Below are 22,211 nucleotides of genomic sequence, written 5' to 3' on the forward strand. Positions count from 1 at the left end.
AATGCTGGTCAATCAAGATACAGCCATACCACAATAGTTACATTGTGTCCTGAGTCCTTACCTTACTCTAAAGTAGTGTATTTTGTCCACAGTAGTTTTTCAAAGGTTTTTCTTTTTGCCTTTTTTAACACAGTTGAGTGTTTAACAAGAATTTAAATACAACTCCACAACAGTGCTGTGATACCAAAGGTGGAGGGCTTTAAAACCTCACCTAGAAACAGCAAAAGCTCATTTTCTGTTCACTACCTAATGAAGACAAAATAACTGTGTAAAATTACTATATAATATATTTTCTTTTATCCCTGAAGTTCTTGTAACAGATTGGTTTCCAAGGGGACCTAGATATTCAACTGATAAAAGGGCTGTTAGTTTTCTGCTGTAAATTACTGTATATACATGCTTGTTCGTATGCAGAGGAAAGCGTATTAAATTTCATAAAATTGGCCACGGCTTGGGAATGTGTTTCCAATAGCAAATCTGGTATTGACAGCTTATGTAGTTTCCTGTTTTTGAATCTGGAATACGGCTTGTACACTTTCTACTATGTCTGGGGGAAATAACAGGGAGCTTTTAAACTAGAGCTAACCTCTAGGTGCTCTTGTGTTTTTGCCGATTTTAATGTGGGAATTCGCTGTGTCATTTTAGTGTGTCAGAGGAGGAAACACGCCAGGAAAGCTAGATTAAGACATCTTAAATTGCAGAAAAAGGTGATTAGCTTCCCCTCCACCCCCCACTGTCCCCAAGGATATAACAGCCTCAAGGCACTCTAGAGAGAAACCTTATATGCTGCAATAAAATAAAGGTGAATAAATTTAGCTTTTAGGGGGTAGGTAGTGAGACAGGTAGTCATTTGGATCCTTTTTAATGCAGATAAATACATCAGGAAATTCACTTCAAATAATGCAAACAATACATTTTAGGGAGGGAAGGTAGTACTATACTATGAATTTCTACCCTGAAAGAACAAATAATGAGGTCATACAAATTAGGAGTAGAAAGAAATATAAGTACCTGTCATGTACACGTGCCTGTATGATGTACATGTACTATTTTGTGCTTAGAACTCTGTGTGTTGGTTTGCTAATACATTGAGACCGTACAGAAGTTACATTTTTGGACCATACTAAAACTGCAAAAGTGTGGCAGACAACTGGATAACGATCTTGCGTGAATTAAATTCTGTCGTAATGTTTAAATATGTATAGAATGGAGCTCAACTTCGAGGAAATTACCTAGAAAGGTTAATTTTGAAACTGACACATTTTCAGATTAAAAATTATGCTTATTTTGTACAGAATTATGTAAAACACAAATCTGTTGTATGTAATGAGTAACAGTTTTGAAAACTATAATTCTTTAGCTTTATCAAGGTTTTTTTTCCTTCCAGAAATCTGGATTATCATGTTATAACCTGAAGTATCTCACCAGGATAACAGTGCCCTTTCTTTTTGTACATACGGATTGGAAATTTCTTTACTGTTATGTGGACACTTTCTATGTTAGTTTTGATGCATAATACTTTGAATCCTTTTATACAAACTAGAATGTATGTGTAAGAATTACTGTCACTGCAATGTAGTAACTACAAACTTATTTTTAAATAAATAGAAAACATGTTTTTCTAAGCTGTCCAACAGTGTTTGTTTCTATCTAGTGATTTACTGTGTTACGGGACAATTGCTTACGTGTTCTTCAAAACAGCCTAAAATCAGCTCTACCATATTCTTCGTGGAATATGGCTTATGGTAGTATGGTATAGCGTATCACGTGGGAACAGACAAAGTTACAACCAAAGCACTCTGATACAGATCAAAATTTGCTATTTTGTAGGGTTTTTCACTAAAAAAACGCAGTTCTGGAGGCAATATAAAGGCACTAGTGTCTGGCGCTGAAGACACCATGTTGCTAGTCCTCTTAGCTCACTTCCACATGTGCAGCAGGGTACCCCTCACCCTCCAAGAAGCCATCCCTGCTCAGTTGACAGCTGTTTGTACCAGAGCGACATCCAGTCTCTGTGGAAATCTCTGCTTCCCAGCAACTCTAGAAGAAGGTAAAAACAACTAAGCAGACAGAAGTCCCCAGCCTCCCTGCATGCAGAGTACTGGTCTCCAGTCTAGTTGCCCTGAATGTGTGATGCACAGAAAAGTCAATACAGGATGTGTTTTCACAATGCTGTGGTCTTTTGCTTATATCTGCGTGTTTCTGCTCAACAGATGTAAGACAAAAGAAGTGTTTGGTATTTCAAATACTGCACTATGTGGATTCTGTTCAATTTCATGTGTTATTTGCTTTATCGGATGATCTTTTCTGCCTTAGGTACCTTACCTGAAGCCACAAGGAAGTGAGTGACAGAAGCAGCCCTTACTTGCCTCACAGATGCAGGTATGCGTGCTGCCGAGCAACGGGATCAGGGCATGGTCAGAGCAGAACGAATTGAGTTCCCTGTAGCTTTCCAGACGTGTCCACCGTGGCATCTGTGGCAAAAGCGAGACACGTTTTAGCACATGAGGAAAAACCTGTGGTGTCTGAAGTATCTGTGTGAGTTTTAGTAATTAGCGTGTTCTGCTTGGAGAGAAATAATTTTAGAATACTGAAAATGCAACACGCTTCCTTCCATGTTTCTGTTAAGTGCTGGAGGTGGTAGTTCTGTATGCATCTCCAGTGTTACAGTATTATAATTCTAGTAGTGTGCTCTTCCAAAAACAAGCCACCCCAGGTCCAGGGGTTTAGTTTTAGGCTTGGTTTTAGTTTTGTTACTGTGAATAGTCTTAAGCAGTTCATGATTTTTTTGTTTGTTTCTTCTAAGGCAGACTTTATGAGAAGTCTACAGTCTTTTCTTTTTAAAAGATCTTTTCCTGTGTAACTTTGTTCAGAATCCTTAAAATACAATCATATCCCAGTTCTTTACTCACTCGTGTGACAGGTGCCTTTCTGAAACCTACTGTGGTTACTTTACTTTGAGTAGGAATCAAGACTTCGCTTAGGATTAACAGATGCTGTGAAATGTTGGTATCTGACAGCTAGATGCCAACTGTGCCAGTACTAATGCTTCATTACCTTGTTAATACCATTTACTCCTGTTAGATCATAATGCTCATTAAATGAAGGAAATGATGTATGACTGTTGAAGCTGACCATTTTGTTTTCAAATTGAAAAGTTCTCGTACCAAAACCCATGTCCTTTCCTGCTCTGGCAATCAATATGAACTTCACAAAAGAGCGTTTGTCATTTTTCCCAAAGACAAATGAGCAAAGTGTAATGGCTTTAAAAATTAATCAATGTTTCTATTTGAAGCACATGTGAAAATAAAGCAAGTGCCAGAAAACTAAAACCAGCAAGTGATGTAGAAGGTGACTGGAATTTAAATAGCATATAATTGAGTTATTGTACACAAAATCAGCATGCAAAATGTAATTTTTGTGGGTTTTACTAATGTGGACAGGAAACTCAAATCCCAAACTGTCAGATTGTTTTTCTAGCTCAGAGAAATCTTGTGTGTTAGATATCTGCACAAAAGGCTTCACTGACTCTTTTACAAGAGTGTAGCAAGGATTTTTGAACTCTCTCTCGTACTTTGAAATCTGTGTGTGTGTGCTGAAGGGAGGACAGGGTAAAAAAATTCTGGAATGCTGCTTCTAATCTGGTAACACCATACAAATTTCCTTCATGCTTCCTTGTCTTGTCTCAGAAATGGGGAGGTTTTACCTAAACTTGGTCCTATCTGCCTCTTGTTTCATTTTAGCTTGTAGGCACATTGGTGAAAAAACGAGAGAAAAAGGAAATGAGCAGAGGGAATCAATTCATTCAGCATCAAATTTCTGCAGAGGTATATTCCTGAAGATACCGAGTTCAAACTAAATGTTAGTATTCAAGGGCCAGACAGCCTTATCTGTTAACCTGTGCTTTGTCTCAGGTCTCTGATTTTGACTTTGAACAAGGATATTCAAAATAATAAAGACTGTAACTTAAAATGCAGAGCTAGTTAGAATATGACTAAAACACTAGAAAGAATGACTTCATTTGCATTCTACAGTAGAGAAATCTAGTGGGGTTATTTTTCTCATATTCGAGCACCCTAGTTCAAAATTTGAATTCTCTTTATTATTAATGGGAGTGGTGGTATAAGCTTCCATGAACTGCTAAGAAAGGGAATACAGCTGTCAAAACCTTCCCGTTCAAGGTTTTATGTTGAGGACATTTACAGAACAAAACTACTTAAAACAGTGAAACTCTTTAATTAGTGACCATGCCAGCATCTTTTAATACACTGCATATTTTTACCCAACTAGAATTTCAACATGAAGAGCTGGGTGTATGTGCACTCTGTACCATTGCTGTCTTTCACTGGCATCGGTTAATCCAAGTGCACAGGTACATTGGGAAGGATTAAAAATCTAGTACTCGAAACTTTTATTCTAATGGTTGTAAAGGGTTTGAGGTTGTAAAATGTGTGTTAATTCTATACTCTTCTGATAAAGTTACGAGGGAAATGAGAGGTTAAATTATTTAGGAAATTGATTAGAAAATTCATATAAGCTTTGTCTTAGGGAAGGTAGATTGTCTGAAATTGTCTTATGGATGGGGTTTTTTCTTACATGCTAATTTTTCAAGTCGCAATTTTCCTCTGGCTTTGGAAATGTTTCAAGAAAATGCTTCAGTCTGTGTAGCATTGTCTCTAGCCGTTTTACAAAACTTACGTTCTTGTAAAACTTCTTGTGAGCTTTGGACCCTATGTTTGCACTTTTCTTGGTGCCCCTGACTCCCTGTTAAGCCTCCTCTCTCCTCCTTAGGGGATTGTTATGCCAGGGAAGACTGATGGCAGAAATGCAAAGTTTGCTGAGTAACAGTTCCCTTATCCACGTTTCACAGACCTGTTGAGAATTCCAGTTTCCCTCTGTGCGTGTGACTCGATTCTGTCGGGTTAATGGGAGAACTCTGTCTCACGAAAGAGGCTGCCTTGAATTTTTACAGGACAGAAAACAGTTTTCCTAGTTTTTTACAGCTTGGTAATTGCTGTTGTTTCACAGCTCTGTGAAAATATGCCAGTCTTATCAAGTTAGAGAGATTTGGTTCTTTTGTACATCTGGAAATTCTTGCTTGTGCATGGAGAAGAAGAATGGTAGAAACCACGAGAATTTTATGCATGCAAGAAAATGCATGCAACTATTTAAGAAATAGTTTCCTAAACTTGGGATCTTCCCCCAACTCAGAGCACCCCAAATGGATGGTAGCTCTTGACATGTGTCATTCTCCCCCGAGCTGTTCAAAACATCCAAAAAACATCTGCTTTCTGAGCATTTGGTCTGAGGTTCCCTGTACACATCAGGAAAACTCTTCTGATTTTTTTTTTTTTAATCTGGTATTCTAATAAATCAAAACCTTTAGGAACTAAAAGCCCTTTAAGGAATTTTACTTCCTTAAAGAAACCACAGTACAGCGGTGTTGCAGCTGGTCCCATCCAAGTCCAAGACTCTGTTTGGGAGCCAAAATGTCAGTAGGTGACGGGGCGCAATCATTTTTATAATTGTTTCTTACGCCCCTGACACAGCCTGCTTTGGCAGAGACTGAAGCTGCCCCCACTTTTAGGGCCCTTACAGCCCCGCTTTTGTGGTCTTCTGTGGAAGACTGAGAGCTCAGTTTGAGTCTGCTCGAGCCAGAAGCAGCTCTGACCACTGATGCCTTCCTCTCCTTGCAGGGGGTGTGTGTTGTGTGCGCCTCCATTTTGGGGGAGAGAAGAGTCTGTTTAAGTAACTACAAAATGTCTGGCGCTGGTATGTGCTGTCGTATGCAAATATATCTGGTTAAACTTGCATGAAATTCAGCTGCACAGAACTTTAAAGTTCTTCACGGACATAGTAATAGTGAAAACCCTTGGCTTGAAAAATGTCTGGCGTTTATCTTCGGGAAGATCTAATACAGACTGTACTGTGCAGGCTTCTCTACCTTGAATTTGTAAGAAAACACATTCCCAGGGAAAATGAGGGACATTTAATATTTAATCACTGCAGCCCTCAGAGGTATTTGTCTGAGTTACCAGTTAATGACAGGTAGAGCTGGTGCTCAAAATTTCCTTTAAGCATTTTGTGTTGGTTTCTGTGGGATGAAACAGAAGTGTTTCGGGAAGAGGTCTCTTCCCTCCCCAATGGCTGCACTCACCACAGGGCTGCAGCTGGGCTGCCTCTTTGCTGTGCTTGCTCTGCCTGGGGCTCTTGCTCGCCTGGCTGCACGGTGGCCCAGCTGCGGTACGAAAGTTGGGGAGCACTCCTGCTGCGGTAACCCCTGCCTGGTAAGGAGGGAAACCGCTGTGATCCTGTGCAGCATCCCAGTGGAATCAGACCAGAAGATCCTTTTAGTCAGACCAGTATGAAGGCTTCATGCTTCTCCAGTGAATGAGGAGCTTGGCCTCTTCCCCACCCACCTCTGAGTCACAACAGAGCACACAGGGTTGGTTTCTGTCTGGCTCTTGCACCACAAACCTCTGCTCCAGCATGTGGGAAGCAACCTGCTTCGTAACAGAAGCATCTTGCAATTTGATTTACTTTGTATCTCTGGAAGGTGTCTTAATGTTTGGGAGTCAGTTTGTTGAGTCACACTTTGAGACCTTCAGCCTCCCCGGGGTGGGATCAGGTATTTATGTGGCTGCTGAGGTTCTGTCCAAGGGAGCGGTTAGGTCCCTCTGTGTACTGCAGCCTGGGCTGGCGAGATGCAAACACAGCCACAATGGCTCCAGAGAATCTGTCCTCCGTGGGGTGGGCTGTGTGGGGCAAATAGGAAACTGCTGTGGACGACAAGGCATCTAGAAAGGTTCCTTACTTTGCATACTTCAGGCTAACAGAGATCCAGCTCCAGTCTGAATGCGCTCTGGTGCTGAGGCTCATTTTTCTAAGTGGTCACAATTCCTCATACCCACTTTGGGCACCACAGAAATCCAAGTGTCTCATTGTGGCTTAAAGTTATACCCGAGTTTCAAATCTGAGCTAACAATTTTTGAGATGCAAACCGTAGAAGTGAGGAAGACACAGGATGCAGAGGTATTTTTATCTTAAGGTTGATAGATGACCACGTGGTGACCAAATTACAGCATTGACTGCATCTCAGAACGGTTGCAAGTCGCCTCAGTAGACAAGCACTTCAGGCAGCCCCTGTCTGCTACCAGGACAAAAAAGGGGAAGTGACAAATGGAGGGATGGGGCTGGCTGAAGAAAAGATGAAGAGCAAGCACATCAGGCTTGTGCTTCATGTGACTGGAATGGCAGTCTGGTAAACTGCTAACATCTTGGGATGCAGCTGAGGTGTTTTAGTTTTGGTTTTGTTTTGTTTGGTTTTTTTTTTTTTTCCAAATGCACTAGCAATTACATCAGCCAGACATTCTGGCACATGTAATTTCCATTCTACTAATGCAACAAGCACCCTTATGCCTCTGCTCCTTTATCACCTGGCTTGTATCTTGTTATGGGTGAAAATTATATGAAGTAATGCTGAAAGGAGGCACTCGAGGTGAGGCAGCAGCCAAGCCTAATGGCTCATCTCCTATTGCAACCACAGCTCAGTCCATCCGCTCTAACTTAGCTTCTCTGTGCGCTGCAGCTGGAGCGTTTTCAGACAACTGTTGTTCTACTGGAGCTAAGCCTGGGTGGAATATGTACTTCAAATATCCTTCCTGCTTCTGGAACTTGATCTTCCATCAGAAAAGCTTTAGCTCTGTATTAATGAAAATTGTTTTGCTGCTCAGTCAGTATCATGCTTAAATCTGTAAAATTTGGCCAGCAATTACAATGGTGAACTGCGGTCAGCAGAGAAGCGGGACTGGAGGGATGGTAAATGCAATACTGGCTTGGCTTCTGGTGCCTCTAAAATGGTAAGGCTGGAATTGTGGTCACTGAGCCACAAGTTTGGGTCTGGTGATTTGTTTCTTTTTTACTCGATTGACTTCTATTATAGCAAATCGCTCTCATTTTGCTTTCCTCAGTCTTTCTACTTTCTGCATGCAAGAAGCCTGCAAAACAGCATCTGATCTTTACAACAGTACAGGGTCTGTTTTGTTCCCATGCTGGGGGGGGAAAAAAAAGGAAGAAAATGTTTTCTGATTTTTTAAAAGGTACCTATTTAGTCCAGGACAATAAAAAGGCTGACTTTAGCAATCTGAACTTGAAACCATACCATTGCCAAGAACAGATAAAGACTTGATGCTGAGAGAGAAAAAACCTAGTTCAGCACCTCTTCACCACTGTATGTATCATTCACAAAAGAAGTGTGTGGATTTAGATTGCTTTCCAACCGCCTGACACACCACATATGCTGTTGTCACAGCTGTTTTTTCACCAGAAGCCCATAAAACATAATTGAGCCCATTACATGAGGGGATGTGCCAGTTCCTTAAAGGAAAAAGTTTATAAGTGTATATATAGTGTAATATAGTTATAGTGGAAGTCTTGCTCCTTCCCTGCTAGGCAGACCCTCATTGCCCAGAAGATGACTGCAGAGACCTCTAACATGAGCCAGACATGCAAAAGGATTGTAAACGCTCCTTTTTGAGGAACTTCCTCACCAGCTTTCTGATAACTTCAATTATTTTTCATGTCACAAATGATGGAGAGACTTTCCCACTGCACAGATAACCTTTCTACCACTAGGAAGGAATATGCTGTCTTGCAGGAAATTGTCTCTATTCAAGTAATGGCAAAAGGATCACCTCAACCTCTATCACCTCTTCCTCAAAGAGCTGTTACCTTCAAATCTCGCTAGCCCATTTAAATGCTAGAAACATTATTCGCAGCAGTCTGAGCACCAAGCATCCACTTGGAGAAAGGCTTTCCAGACATGAAGTGTGCTTTTCTGTCCCTCTTTCTCTTCCTCCCTGTTATTCAAAGTTGTTTCACCTTTTGCTGCTGACTGGGTTGGAAGGGAAGTGGGGCTCCTAGAAGACACAAATTCTTTTGATTTTTCCTAATTAGGTCCTAAACTCATTCTTCTGTTACTGTAATGGCAATGTAGGAGATAAACAGGCGTCTTCTCTTGTGTTGATGTGGCCATGGTCTGTGAGACCTTTGTGATAAGCTGTTCCTACATACCTTCAGAAAACTTAACCTGTTACGTTCCCCCTATAATGAAATTTTAATTGGGTTGAAGAATAATGATTAAATTATCCAACCGACACTATTTCTGCTATATTTTATCTATAGAGAAACAACTTGATTGGTTATGTTTTAAAAACGTATTTTTCTTAGGTTAAATTTGTATTCCTAGTCCAGGTCAGTATTTATGTGAGTTTTTAACTGGGCATACCTACCATGTTGCACAGGTTTAAATCCATCAACAAACAAAACCCTAAGACTGGCTACCTCATTCCCACATGATGTATTTTCCACTGATGCTGTCTTGAAATCACTATTGTAATTTTTGCCAGCCCCTTATCATCTTTGTACAACCTTACAACTGACAAATGCAGGCAGTCCCTTAAGCAAGGAGGGTCTCTGGGGAGACCCTGAGACGGTGGGAGAAAGGAAGAACATCAAGTGGCAACACAAGCAATGGAGAAAGCAGCAGGAAAAGCAAGGGAAAGCAGCAGTGCCAAATCCTGATGCTTTTTCCCCTTAGCTTCCAGCCTAGCAAAGGCACAAGAATTCAAAGCACTTTATGCACTAGAAAAATGGATTATCCTTGTTTGACCACATGCCCCAGGGTGCTGCATGTAAGCCTCCTGATATTATCTTTGCTTTTCTTATTTAACTTTCATGGGCCCCGGGCTCAAAACCGCTGCCCGACAACTCAGTTCAGCCCAAGCAACAAGTCAAAAACTGTTTCAGCCAACAATGTGCTCTACTTAAAAGCTAACACTGCTCCTCTGCTCTGTCTGACATAGTATAGGAGATGCTACACGATCTTCCCCATCTATAGAATCACAGAATGGTTTGGGTTGGAAGGGACCTTTAAAAGTCATCTAGTCCATCCCTCCTGCAATGAGCAGGGACATCTTCAACTAGACCAGGTTGCTCAGAGCCCCGTCCAACCTGACCTTGAATATTTCCAGGGATGGGGCACCTACCACCTCTCTGGGCAACATGCTCAGTGTTTCACGACCCTCATCGTAAAAAATTTCTTCCTTCCTTAGTCTATATCTATTCTCTTTTAGTTTAAAAACATTAGTCCTTGTCCCATCGCTACAGGCCCCGTTAATGAAGAAGAGACATAATGACTTGTTAGGTGTCTAATAATATTGTGTACTGGGCCACTACATTGTTGATTTTATCCACAACAGAAAGCAGGAGCTATTTCAGTCTGTATCATCACATGGTGTAGTTCCTGCATTTTTCCAATTATTTCTGAGACCATTTTTGCTTTTAGTATGTGCCTACAGGAAAAAGTACTTCCTGAATTTTTTCATTTGGAAAGTGTAACTATCGCTATGTTACTGAAGAAACCATGAAAAGTAAGCTACGTTATTGAACTAGGTGCGGCTCGATAACATTTTCCCTTTTTTTTGCGGTACTGCCCTTTAGAGATGTGCTCAGTAAGCGAGAAGAGAGGGCTAGAACGTTTCCCCGCCCTCAGTAAGACGCAACGTTTGCTACTGCTGAATTTCCCCTGTTGTCTGCAATGTTCCCGTGGCTCTAATGTCTCCGGGTCATGTGCAGTTTGAGTCTCTCCTCTTCGGTTTGCTCCCACTGTGGTTTGGGTGTCATCAACAAATTTGATCGCTGTGGAATTTACACCAAAGAAATCCCTGACAAAGAGGAGACGCATTAACAGGCGTCGACCCCCACACAGCACCTGAGCGGTCGCAGGCCCAGAGGCAGGCTCCGCTTGGCGGCTGACACATGCACCATCGAAACCAGGCAGGAGACTTTTGTTTCAGCTACGCCTTCATCCGTCTGTGACAGAAGCAGGCCCAGGGACCACCACCCGGTGCTCTCTGAAGTACCAACAGGGCGGTTAGAGGCACGCTGTGAGGCTGGGTTAAAAGTTTACGTTAAAACATGATGGTTTTTGCATAAACTTCACGCTAGAGGACTTCCTCCTGACTTTTACTGAGAGCAGGTTAAAGGTGCTTGTCCACCTTCACAGGAAAAAATGACTTAAATAAGGGAGTTGCAGATATCATTTACTTAAAATTAACCTGCAAAAATGAAAACTTCTTGTTTCTTTCTAATCATCTCCTTAAAAATGCTAAGGGTGTAAAGTCCACCCAGGTGTTTGTTTTGTTGCGTTTTGAGAATGAGAAAACCCAAGCCAGCCCGGGAGCCTTTCCATGTAAGGGGAAGACGACCGCCGGCCTGGGAGAAGGGGGATAACCCCCCGGCCTGAACACCGGACCGGGCGCCGGGCACAGCCTTCACCGCTCTGGGTGCAGTTTAGGCGCCAGAACGTTTCTGCCGGGGAGGGCGCGAAGCCGAGGGCGGCCCCGTCCCGCCGCTCCCCTCAGCAGCACAAGATGTCCGCCGGCCCCCAACGCCCGCTAACGGCCGCTACCTGCCGCCAGGCGCCGCCCCCACCCGGCAGCTCAGCCCCTCGCCGCCCAGCCCAGCCCAGCGGAGCCGAGCCAGCCCGACACCTGCCGCCCGCCGCTGCGGGGGAGCGGGACGCGCTGCCTGCGGCCACCGCCGGGTGAGGGGCTGCCTGCGCCGGCGGCTGGGCGGGGGGCCGGGAGGGAAGGGAGGGTCGCGGGGCGGCGCCGCCACCTGCCGCCGCTGCCGCCGCCCCGCAGCCCCGGGCCGGATCCCCTCAGCCGCCGGGACGAGGGCTGAGGGCCGGTGGTCCGGGGGAGGAGGGCTGCGGGGCTGTCCCGGGCCGCGGCAGCCCCTCGGAGCGGGCGGCCCGCCCCGTCGCCTCACCTGCCCGCTGGTCGGCTCCGTGCCGTCGGTCCCCGGGCTTGTGGCAGAAATACCGGCCGGGGGCCGGGCGGCTTCCCGCGGCTGCGGTGGGCGCTGCCGGCAGCGGGGTGCCGCGGCCCGGCCGTGCTCTCGGCTCCCAGCTCGTCTCTGGCAGGTGTTCAGGTACTTCAGAATACGCGCGAATATTTCGGTTCTGCAGGGCTCCAGCTTTGGCCCGGGCTCGCTCTCCGTGCTCGCTCTCTGCCTGCTACCGCAGCCTTTCCCTCTGGTGGATCCCGCTGCTCCAAAAGCTGCTTTTAGAAACGGGAGAAAGACCTGCAGCGACAGAAGTTGTGTGGTCGCGTTGTGCAGGCGCCGTGGGGGGTCCTGCCCGGCTCCCCAGCCTGGCAGCCTGGATGGTCATCTTGTTGAACTGATCCGTGACTCTTCCTCTCCCCCCGGTACGCAAGAGCAAACAAGTGCTCCAGATGTACAACTGCTGATAATGTCTAAAATTAGGAGATGGGTTTTTTTTGCTGTTGGCTCTGAAGCAGGTAATGCAGAAGTGAAAAATACAGTTTCTGGTAACTGTTCATCACGGGTGCAGATGTTTTCATGTTCCTTACAATATTCTTTGTAAGGAACAAATCCTTCAGCATTAGGTTGTGATCTCAACTACCTTTGCCTAGGCAGTTTTCATAAATCCAACTTGAAATGTACACGTGTGCTAGATACATTGCAGTAACCCAAATTATTGTGTAAATGACATAAATTAGGACAGCAGGAACTAGAAGCAGCTCAGAAAGAACGGAAACAATTTGCTTGTGCTCACAAGCCGAGTACTCTGCTAGAGAGTAGTAGCTGTAACAGCCACGACTGGAGACTGATGAGACAGAACGGAGCGTGGACGTAGATGACTCTTTGAAGGTTGCCTTAAACCTGTGCACTCTGAGAACGCTTGTGTAAAAGATACAGATCTCAAATTTCCACAAGTCCTAGTTCTGATCTGAAAAACCCTCGCAGATGTAAAAAGACAGTAAACGCGCTCCTCGTCTGAATGTGAGTATCTTAATTTGAAGAGTCAGGAATGTCTTAATGCATTGGTAAGGTGTGGCAAGTGCCTGTGGAATGGGTGGTGATGTCAAATCCTTTCCTAGTCTAATGATGAGACTGTGGCACGTGTTGATATCATCTTGGTATGATACTGGGCATGCCTTCGATCTGAAAGAATCTCTTCGTTCTGTCGTATGTGCAATAATCACTGCATCTAAATAGATTTTTCTTGAGGCCATCGGTTGGACATGTCAGACATGTTTAATACACTTAGATGATAAAGCAGCGCAATGAATTTTATTCATGGAGAGTAGCTTTTTATTGCAAATTGGACAACCATACAACTTCCCGGTTCCTTTTTTTCTTTTTCCTATTTCCAGATGAAAGAGATGTCTTTTTACTAGGTTTTCGTTTTCTTTGTCTTCTGAAGCTGTCTGCTTTAGTCTTTTATTAGTTTTTATAAGTACCCTCCAATTTAATGCGGTTTGACCTAATTTAGGTGTGCTCTGGCTGTAACTGAAATGTGTGTGTACAGATTGTATATTATCTTGTGAACGGACAAAACAATCTGAAGGAAACTTTCAAGTCCTACACAGCTAGCAAAGCTGATGGCTATGTTTTTTTGTCTCTCCTTTTTTTTTTTTTCTTCCTGTTTTTAGATTAGAGAGCAGGGAAGTGTCTTGAAGAAACTTCTGTTGGAATGCCTCACATCAATGCAGCTGCAGCTCTGCAGATTTGCATGCTGCTGTCTGCGCTTCCTGCACAATATTTCATATCCCAGTGGTATGGAACGGACTCTGCTCAGCGCATCCAAATAACAGAAAGGTTGTAAGTCTCTCCTTCCCTACTGTATTTATTTATAAGAGAGTTCTCTTTCTCATCCCCAATGACACTTTGTTCTGGAAAGTTGGACTGTGGGTGGAACACACTGACCATTCCTACACGAAAACAACATTCAAATCATACCTCAGACATTTTTGTGGCTTAATGTGACTGTATTTAGTTGCTTAAAGATGTCCTTCAAAATTTGAAAAACAACCATTGTTTTCTTCACATGAAAATCTGTGTATAATCTGCGTGAGTGCACGACTGTGCCCTAATCTCATTCTGCTTTTGGACATTCCAATGTATGTTACTATGGGTTATGCCCCTTTAAAAAGGGGGAAGTGAAGTGTTTGATTAGTAAGGCTATTTCTAACTTTCCATTAGTTTTTCACACTTACTGTTAAAATAGATTTTCTTGCGTAGTATGACACAGCAGTCTTAACCAACAAAGATTCATTCATAGTAAATTACTTAAGGGAGTCATAATGATAGAATTAAGTAAGTAGTGCCATTTTGTATATGAATTAAGAAGTTATGTATTGACAGGGTGGCACGCATCTGTCTCCAAATGTAAAGTGGAGAATACTACATCAGGTCCAAATATTTGATAGTGGTAACCATTGGCAAAAGTTAGTATCTTGAAGATGAACCATGCAAAGAGAGACTTCTATGACTTAATTTTAGCAGTGCAGCCTGTGTACGGCATTGGTAAAGATCCAGATTTAAATAATTTTCAGGTTTCATGGCATGAGTCAACCACTAACCATTCAGATTCATGCAAAAACTTTTAGGCTCTTTTGATTATGCGCACCATTTTTGAAATGTCTCATACTCACTATTCTCAACTAACAGTTGTAACTGCAGAATCTGATGCAATTTAGCAATTCCTATGGTCTGAGTACAGAAAGCAAGCAACCTAATGAAAAATGACATTTTCCAAAATTTACGTATGGTTTACTGGTACAAGTGACCATTGAAAGAATATTCATTTGCAGTCTAGATATTAATCTTGAGGAGAACTTGCTCCTGGTCACTGACTTTTTTTTTCCTGTTTGCTACAGAAGCGAAGCCTTAAAGTTTAAATATTAAAAATATATATATACAAATACTAGAGAAGGTTTTTAAAACAATGTGATGATCTTTTTTACTACTAAAGGATAATTGCCTCTTGGAGCAGCTTTACAAAATCATACTTGAATCTGGATGCGTGGGCAGATCGTTTAAAGCTGTGGCTATCAAAGACAAGGTAGGATGTTACATACTGTCTGCACTTAATAAATTTCAAACATGGCCTCTTCTTAATGGGAAGATATGCTGTAGGGGGGAAATAAGTAACAAAGGGGAAATTTTCTTGTTGAGACTGATTTGGGACTTTGTACCAGTTTTAAGGAAACCTTTTGCCTATATTCTACACAAACATGCAATTTGAACTCCGTGTGAAACTAAATATAAATCATGGCAGTAATTCTATACATGTTATCCTCTACTTTAAATTTATCTGAGTGTGAAGTCAGGAGGATTAACTTTATTAATGATTGTAAGCAGCTACATGTTTGTAGGATCAGATCTTACAACATGGGATGGACATCTTATGCTGCATATGGTAGTTCAAGACAACTTGGAATTGAAATCTGTGGGTTTAGGAAGAAGGGGAAACTTGATTATTGGACACGTGACAATGAGTTGGTCTAGAAAAAGTGAGATTATATCCATTTATATATACGCCATTTTAATTTAAGAAGACTGTTGCTTGGACGTGTCTGGGGAAGTTAAAAGGCTTGTTTGTGAGATTTAATTCTTGTATAGTAGAAGTACTCCAAAGGTTTTACCTTGTCTGGACCTTCAAAGATCCTTTATTATCTATCCATGTACAATAATCAAGGATGTCAAGTCATCTGAACTGTGGAAGATTCAGATTTAGTTTTGTCCCCCGGAAAGCCTAGGGGAAAGGTATATGGATGGAAACAGAAACTGTGCTTTTCTTAGGTTCACCATAAATTGCTTTGCAACTTTGTGGAAAGCTCCAGGCATATCTAAAGATAAAGCCTTCAAAGACCGGATGTTCCTCTGGAGCTGCTTGTGTCTTCTGAATATCTTATCTTATAAAGAATTGATTACTCTGAAAATATGTTGACGTTTGAGACCTTCCAAACCACTTATGTTAGCTGCTGTTTTCAACAATGCAGTCTGACAAGTCAGGATATTTGCCCATTCCTGTTCCTTTTAAAAGGTATTTGTCAACTTTAAGTCTTTCTACAGATTTGAGCTAAACCAAGACTTTTTAAAAAAAGTATTATTTGCACAGTTGTGGAACCTGCTCTTACTTTCTTCCAGGCAGGGTGAAGGGAGTAAGACTGAAAGAGGGAAGGTGGTGAACACCATAAAAGAGGAAGGAGACTAGGACAACCTGTAGTTCTTTGGCACTGACAGGTTGCTGACTGGTATGGATGGAGAATCTGAACCCAAATACATCTGTTCATAGACTGCTCCTGTTCCATTGCCAGCAGAAGGACTATTTGAAAGCTCCCCCCCACTAAATGTTGAGTTTGCTCATTGTTTCTGTACACTTTCTCTTTTTCACAATGGCAATGTAAACCATAAGCCATTTCACCTTTTTAAAGATGTCCTTCCCCTAGCCCCCACCCTTTAAATTCACATGAAATTCAGCCTGGTGCAGAAGGAGAAGTTATACTTATTGTAGCCTTAAGCTGGGACTCCTTGCCAGACACCTTGTCCACACCAGTGTTAACCGATCTCTAAAGATTTCACAGTAGAATTTATAAAAGATACTGCAGAATCACTCTGTTGTTAGAGTTCAGAATAATATTTGCTCACCTATAGAAAATAAATGGGTTTCCTGTGATATAAAATTATAATTCAACTGTAGAGTTACATATCCAAAGAAATGAGATTCATACTCTCTTCTCCTGTTGGAACAAATTCCTTTGTCTTGTGTATTCCTTAAAAGCAGTTGTAATGTGAAACTGTCATTCTGTTTGGGCTTCAAATTGTGAAGAATTTTGTATCAAAGGCTTTGCAGTATCCCTCTATTCAGACAAATGCTTAAGATAGTAAAAATCAGAAGGCTGATTATCCTAAAATTCAGTTTCTAAAGAACTTGTTTGAATGTTGGGTTATTAATTTTACATTTTAGGAATTGGTACTATGGAGAAAAGAAAACTAAAACTGGCGACAATGAAGCAGAAACCCATTCTTATTTTGCAGGTATTGGAGTCTTTGCAATCCTTTTGGATTTGGCTTGTGATATTGTCTTTTATAAGGTCTTCTATAGTGGATATCTATACTTGCTTTGTAAATGGTAGTCTTTTTTTTTTTTCTTCTCTCTAAACATTATCAATAACGTTCAGTAAGCAAAACAGAAAATGTAAAGTCTGAGGCCTTTTCACCCTGTGTTGTATAACAGTATCAATATGGTATACTATATGTACGTATCTGTTTATTGAGTAGGTCTGAATGTGCCTATTTTGTATCGATGTATGAGACAGTGGTATAGCTTTCACTTGATTCAAATGAACTGATTTAGATCAACTTCATGAAAGGAAAAAGAAACAGTTGATCAGTCTGCTTCTGAAAAGAAATTCCCTGCAGTCAGACTGAATAGAAGAATTCTGTGACCTAAACTGGAAGAAACTAATGGCAAAATGAGTTAGCGTGTGTAAGCACTGTGAAATATTGTATGTAAGGCTTAAGTAATTGTCATTACATACATGTGTTTATGCTTTTCAAAACTGCGTTAAGACCCCTATGTAATAGCAAAGGCACACAAATAGAAAATTGTGTTCCTTGGTGGATGGTGCTTTGTCAAATATCGTAGTAAAATTCTGGGGGGGGGCGGAACAAAGTACCTGCTCGCCTATTAATCTATCACTTCTCTTCTGCTAGAAGTCAGGAGAGTGTCTGTTGAAATGTTTAATATACTTGACCAACCACTTATCCTTGCTAACTCTCTTTCTTTGTTAAATTAGAATCAACTCATGTTCGCAGTCCAAAACCTGAATCTATTCAGTTCAGTGTGGGACAGGTAATAGTTCACAAAAGATTTGGCTATTCAGGAGTCATTGTTGGATGGGATGTAACAGCTAACGCTCCAGAAGAATGGCTACAACACAAATATCCTCCAGCAAAACAGGTTTGAATGTATTAAACTCTTGGTTTATTAATACATACACAGAATAACTCGGGTTAAAAACACCCAAAAACTCAGAAACACTGTTACCGACAGAATTCCTGCTAACCTCATGGAAAATACTTAAGAGTCCCATATCACCTGTGCAACTGAGCGATACCTCCACTTCTTCTATGCTGTTGTCCCAATAGAGCTTTGCTTTTGCACCACTGATGGGTTAAGCTTCACTGGTCAGGGTTGTGCTGGACATGTCTCAAAATCACTTACTTTTAATACACAGTGTTGTACTTAAAGTAGGCGTGTCAGCCTATTACGTTTGAACGGATTTCTCGTGGTGTGTTAGTAACGGTGAGAGGCTGTTAAATCTTTTGTCTGATCTTCCAGTGTATAATTGGTAACATCTTCATTGCACCTAAGAAATGCAAGTAATCCTTTGTGTTTAATCAATTTTAGTTAGAAAGCAATGTTTTGGGGGATCTGGACCCTTGGAATGTAAACCTATTTAACAACGTATCTTTGTTAGAATTCTTGAAGCTTTTGAAATTATCTAGCCTAAGTCCTTGTTGTGTTTGAAAATCAGATGCTACATCTTTGTTGACAGTGCTGCTCTGATAATACAGTGCTGCAGACTCTGTGGGTTGGCCGCCGACATGCTGCTTTAGTGGCAGGAAGACACTAATCATTAAGTCAAAGAGGACTGAAAATGAGAAAAAAATGAGAAACTCTGTAGCAGAGAATTCATGTTCAGCTGGGAGCAGACATTCAGTCCTGGTTTTGGTGTTTTGTTCCTTCCCTGCTGTAATTTTATCTACCTGCCACTCATGTTTGGCTTCTAAACCACCTGCATCCTTGCTTTCTTCTCTCCTTGTCTCCTCTCAGTGTTGTTGTCACCAACTGAACACTTGTCAATTTCCCACCAGGCGTTCCGATTCTTTTTATGTACCTTATATTGTTCTGTTCTCCCAGTGACCTTGTGTTCCTCTTTATTGCTTTAGTTTCAGTAGTGATGATATGTGGTTTAAGTGTCTTTTGGGTTTTTTTAACTTGACTTGTCACGTTATGTGCATCAGCTATGCAAAATGCCTTCTGACCTTTACGAGGCAACTGCTAAGCTTGGTCCTTGCAAATCCCCTCTAAACATCAGCCAGGCTTTCAGCCCAACTTCTCCTTGCCTTTCTCTGACTTTCAGTTCTTTACTATGTTGTTGAGCAGAGGCCACTGTCTGTCACATTGATCGATACTAACTGCTTCGTAAACTCCAGTTATCTGTCTGTATTCATCCATCGCTTTTTTGTGTTTAGATTGTGGGTTTCTTTGGGTAGGAATGTTTATGGATAGTAGTGAGCACGGCGGGACCCTAGCCCGTGATTTGGGTTCAGAGGCACTGTAAAAGTAATAGTAAGGCACACTTCTTTCTTGGCTGGAAGATTTTTACATATGCATGGAAGTTGCCTTAGCTCTGTGCAGGATTGGGACCAGGACTGTCAGAAGTCCTGTTACGCTCTGAATTTGCCTCCTTCTCTCTGGCGTTCTCTGTTGCCACTTGTGAAGGAAGAAGGGTGACTGACAAATCGTTACGGGACCTATATGCAAAAAGCAGGGATATTCTAAGTCATGTTTCTTGCAGGATCTATGGGAGAAAAGGTTAATTAAAATCTTGACTCTTAAAATTGTTTCAGATATGCCAAGAACTTCATGTATGACAGTTTTGATTGCTTTATATTTAATTTTCCAAACTGATGTTGGTAAGATCATAAGAATGAACTTGCTGTATGTATATATTGGGTGGTTTTAGGTTCTGTAAGCCTAGTGAGATTATAGAGAGATTATATATAACTGATTATATAATGTAATCTTTAGTCATCATTTCCCCTTGGGACTATTTATTTTCCTTCTATTTTTACAGGATCTAAAAGATACTCCTCACTATCGAATTCTAATTAACAAAGCAAATGGGTTTGGCAAATCTACAGCTTACATTCCTGAGGAAGAGATAACAATTATTATGGGATTAGAGGTAGCATTTATTTTTTATTCAGTTGCAACTTGTTTGTTATCCTGTACTTTTAAAAGTAGGCTTACCTTTGGCTTAATAGATACTATCTATTTTGCAAAGTTATTGAAAACTAATGGAGAAAGCAGATAAATTACTGCTGTACTTTTGAGTATGTGTTTTTGGAAGGTGATAAATGACCAAAGCCTACCAGTAGACCAAATGACCAGTACTGCCTACTGCAGAGTATCCAACTGCCTCGTTTTGTAAGTGTTTTAGCAACTTGACTTCTGTTATGTACAGGCTGTTGCAGACATGGGCTTTTGTTTTAGGATTTCACTGAACCATCAAAGTTGGAGGAGTCATTTAATCTCTTTCTACTGGATCTAGCAAAGTATATTGGTTTCTCAGTTCCACTCTGAAAAATCTGCATTTCAAACAGCTTCTGCTCAGCCGCTGCCCAGACTGAATAGTCTCCCTTCTTAACTGCAAAACTCTCTGGGAACCAAAAATTCTCTTTTGTGCATCGCGGTCTTGGTAGCTTTTGATTTCTAGCTTATGCAATGTGCACCTGATCCTTAAACTAGTCAGAGACTCTCATCCAGAAAACGGCCTTCAGGCATGCATGCCACATACGAATGGCTTTTTGCAAGGGATCCAGTGCTATTGTGGATGCCTTCCTTTAAATTGTGGATAGTGGCAGTGTCTGTATTTAAAATAACAGCAAGTAGCTGAACCATTCGTCTAACAGGAGATGCTTGGTCTAGTCAAACAGAGGAGATTCAAACGGGCATCTTTTGCCTTTTGGGAGAAACCCTCCAAGGAGCTGTGTCAGTTAGGCTGGCCTGAAGAGTCTCCATGCTCTCTCTTGAAACTGTGCCACTGCACATAAAGGACCCCCCGGCAATCAGCGGGGCCCGACAGTGTGACACCATTACCTCTTTTATTTGGGAGAAGCCGTAGTTCCAGGCCTTGTTTCTATTGTAGCCACTGGTTGTCATATAAAACGTGCTAACGTGCCTGAACTTAGGAGCAGGAACTATGCTATCCCAGATAAGTGTCATAAGTATTTAAAATTGGGTTCTGACCACTCTAACTTATGTGTCTAAAAAATGCACCTTTCATTATGTCAGTCAGCTGGCTACCTTCGGTTACCTTTATAGTCCATGGGGAGAAACGGATACCTCACCTTAAACATTTACCTTGTTTAAACTAGCCTTTAAGATACCAGATTGCTTTATTCGCCTGCATGACAGGCTAATTCTCCCCACAGGTTATTAGGGGAGCCGATGGTAACAAACTCACAAAATCAGGTATGTGAAAGTTGTCTAGTTGAGATTAACTACAAATGGCGAGTCATGCCGATAGCTCAAGTTCAGAAGAAGGTCTGTGGATTGCCCTCGCCCAGCCTTTCCTACAGCCTAGTAGGCAGAGTAATTTCCTGAGGAGTTGAGACGGATGAGGATGCTTAGACTTGTCCTAACCCTCTCCCAGCTGACAGTTCTAACCCGCTCACTGTAGGCTTTCTGCATCGTGACAAGGTATGTAACTTGGGTTGCCCTTTGTGGATTTGCATCTTCAAGTTGGACGTTGTGGTACGCAGGCCCATCAACTCGGTGCGTCTTCACTGTTTCCCCGACTGCTTCTTTACTGTCCCTGCTGCCTAACTGGATGAGATAACTGATCCAGCTGAAAAAAATAACAAATAGCTCTACCAGCAACGAATGAGTGGCAACTACTTCAATAAGAAACAGTGCTGATTTTAAAACATCAATGCTGGCGTAGATCTAGCACATAGTATCTCATGAGATATGTTCAACACTTGTAGAGTACTTTTGGCAGTTTGAGAAAGCCACTGTTCTGCTGACATAAATTAGGTTAAGGTACATGGAAAATCCCACTGAAAGTACCTCTATGTACATTATGTATTCAAAAACTAATCAGGCGTTTTCAAACCGTTAACTGTAGTAACTTTAATGATTCTTTTAAGTATAGTTTGTATTTAATGCTAATTCTGGTGCTTATTCAACTTGAAATATTATTTCCTCAGGTACATCACCCTGATATGAAAGCCTATTTCAGTGGATATGATGGATCAAAGTACATTATGCAGCCATGGTTGAAAAAAATCTATCCTCATGACTGAAGTACTTAAGTGTTTGTACATGTAACGTACCCAGACAGCATATTTCCTTTTTAAACTTGAGCAAATAGACACCAGGATAAAACTGATGTATATTTTTTCCTATGATGAAATAAAACATTCCTAAGCATGTTTGCTGTTGAACAATCCATTTCATTAGAAGCGAACACACTGCACGTTCAATTTCCCATCACTCGGGACAGCGATTAATTTCTTTCCAAATTTGGGAAGAAAGGTTT

The 22,211-nt window shown here is 41.6% G+C and overlaps 1 protein-coding gene across 6 annotated transcripts; it reads left to right on the top strand.

Moving 5' to 3' along the window:
- The first annotated feature begins 2,222 nt into the window (after positions 1-2,222).
- On the top strand, positions 2,223-22,102 carry LOC148053430 (F-box only protein 21-like). Of its 6 annotated transcripts, XM_087777506.1 has the most exons (8): positions 11,562-11,605; positions 12,032-12,272; positions 13,524-13,692; positions 14,846-14,935; positions 16,844-16,914; positions 17,676-17,839; positions 19,743-19,853; positions 21,880-22,102. In XM_087777506.1, exons 3-8 carry the CDS (start codon positions 13,565-13,567, stop codon positions 21,973-21,975), a joined length of 660 nt encoding a protein of 219 aa, XP_087633632.1. In that variant the 5' UTR covers positions 11,562-11,605; positions 12,032-12,272; positions 13,524-13,564; the 3' UTR covers positions 21,976-22,102. The 6 variants fall into 6 exon arrangements, with proteins under 6 accessions (XP_087633633.1, XP_087633630.1, XP_087633635.1 ...); XM_087777507.1 differs by lacking the exons at positions 11,562-11,605; positions 12,032-12,272 and adding an exon at positions 2,223-2,382; XM_087777504.1 differs by lacking the exon at positions 12,032-12,272 and having other exon boundaries at positions 11,478-11,605.
- The last annotated feature ends 109 nt before the right edge of the window (positions 22,103-22,211 follow it).

This window comes from Nipponia nippon, unplaced genomic scaffold, assembly GCF_047370975.1.
Source record: "Nipponia nippon isolate SJK-2023a ecotype South Korea unplaced genomic scaffold, ASM4737097v1 scaffold_4, whole genome shotgun sequence".
NCBI classification, from domain to species: Eukaryota; Metazoa; Chordata; class Aves; order Pelecaniformes; family Threskiornithidae; genus Nipponia; species Nipponia nippon.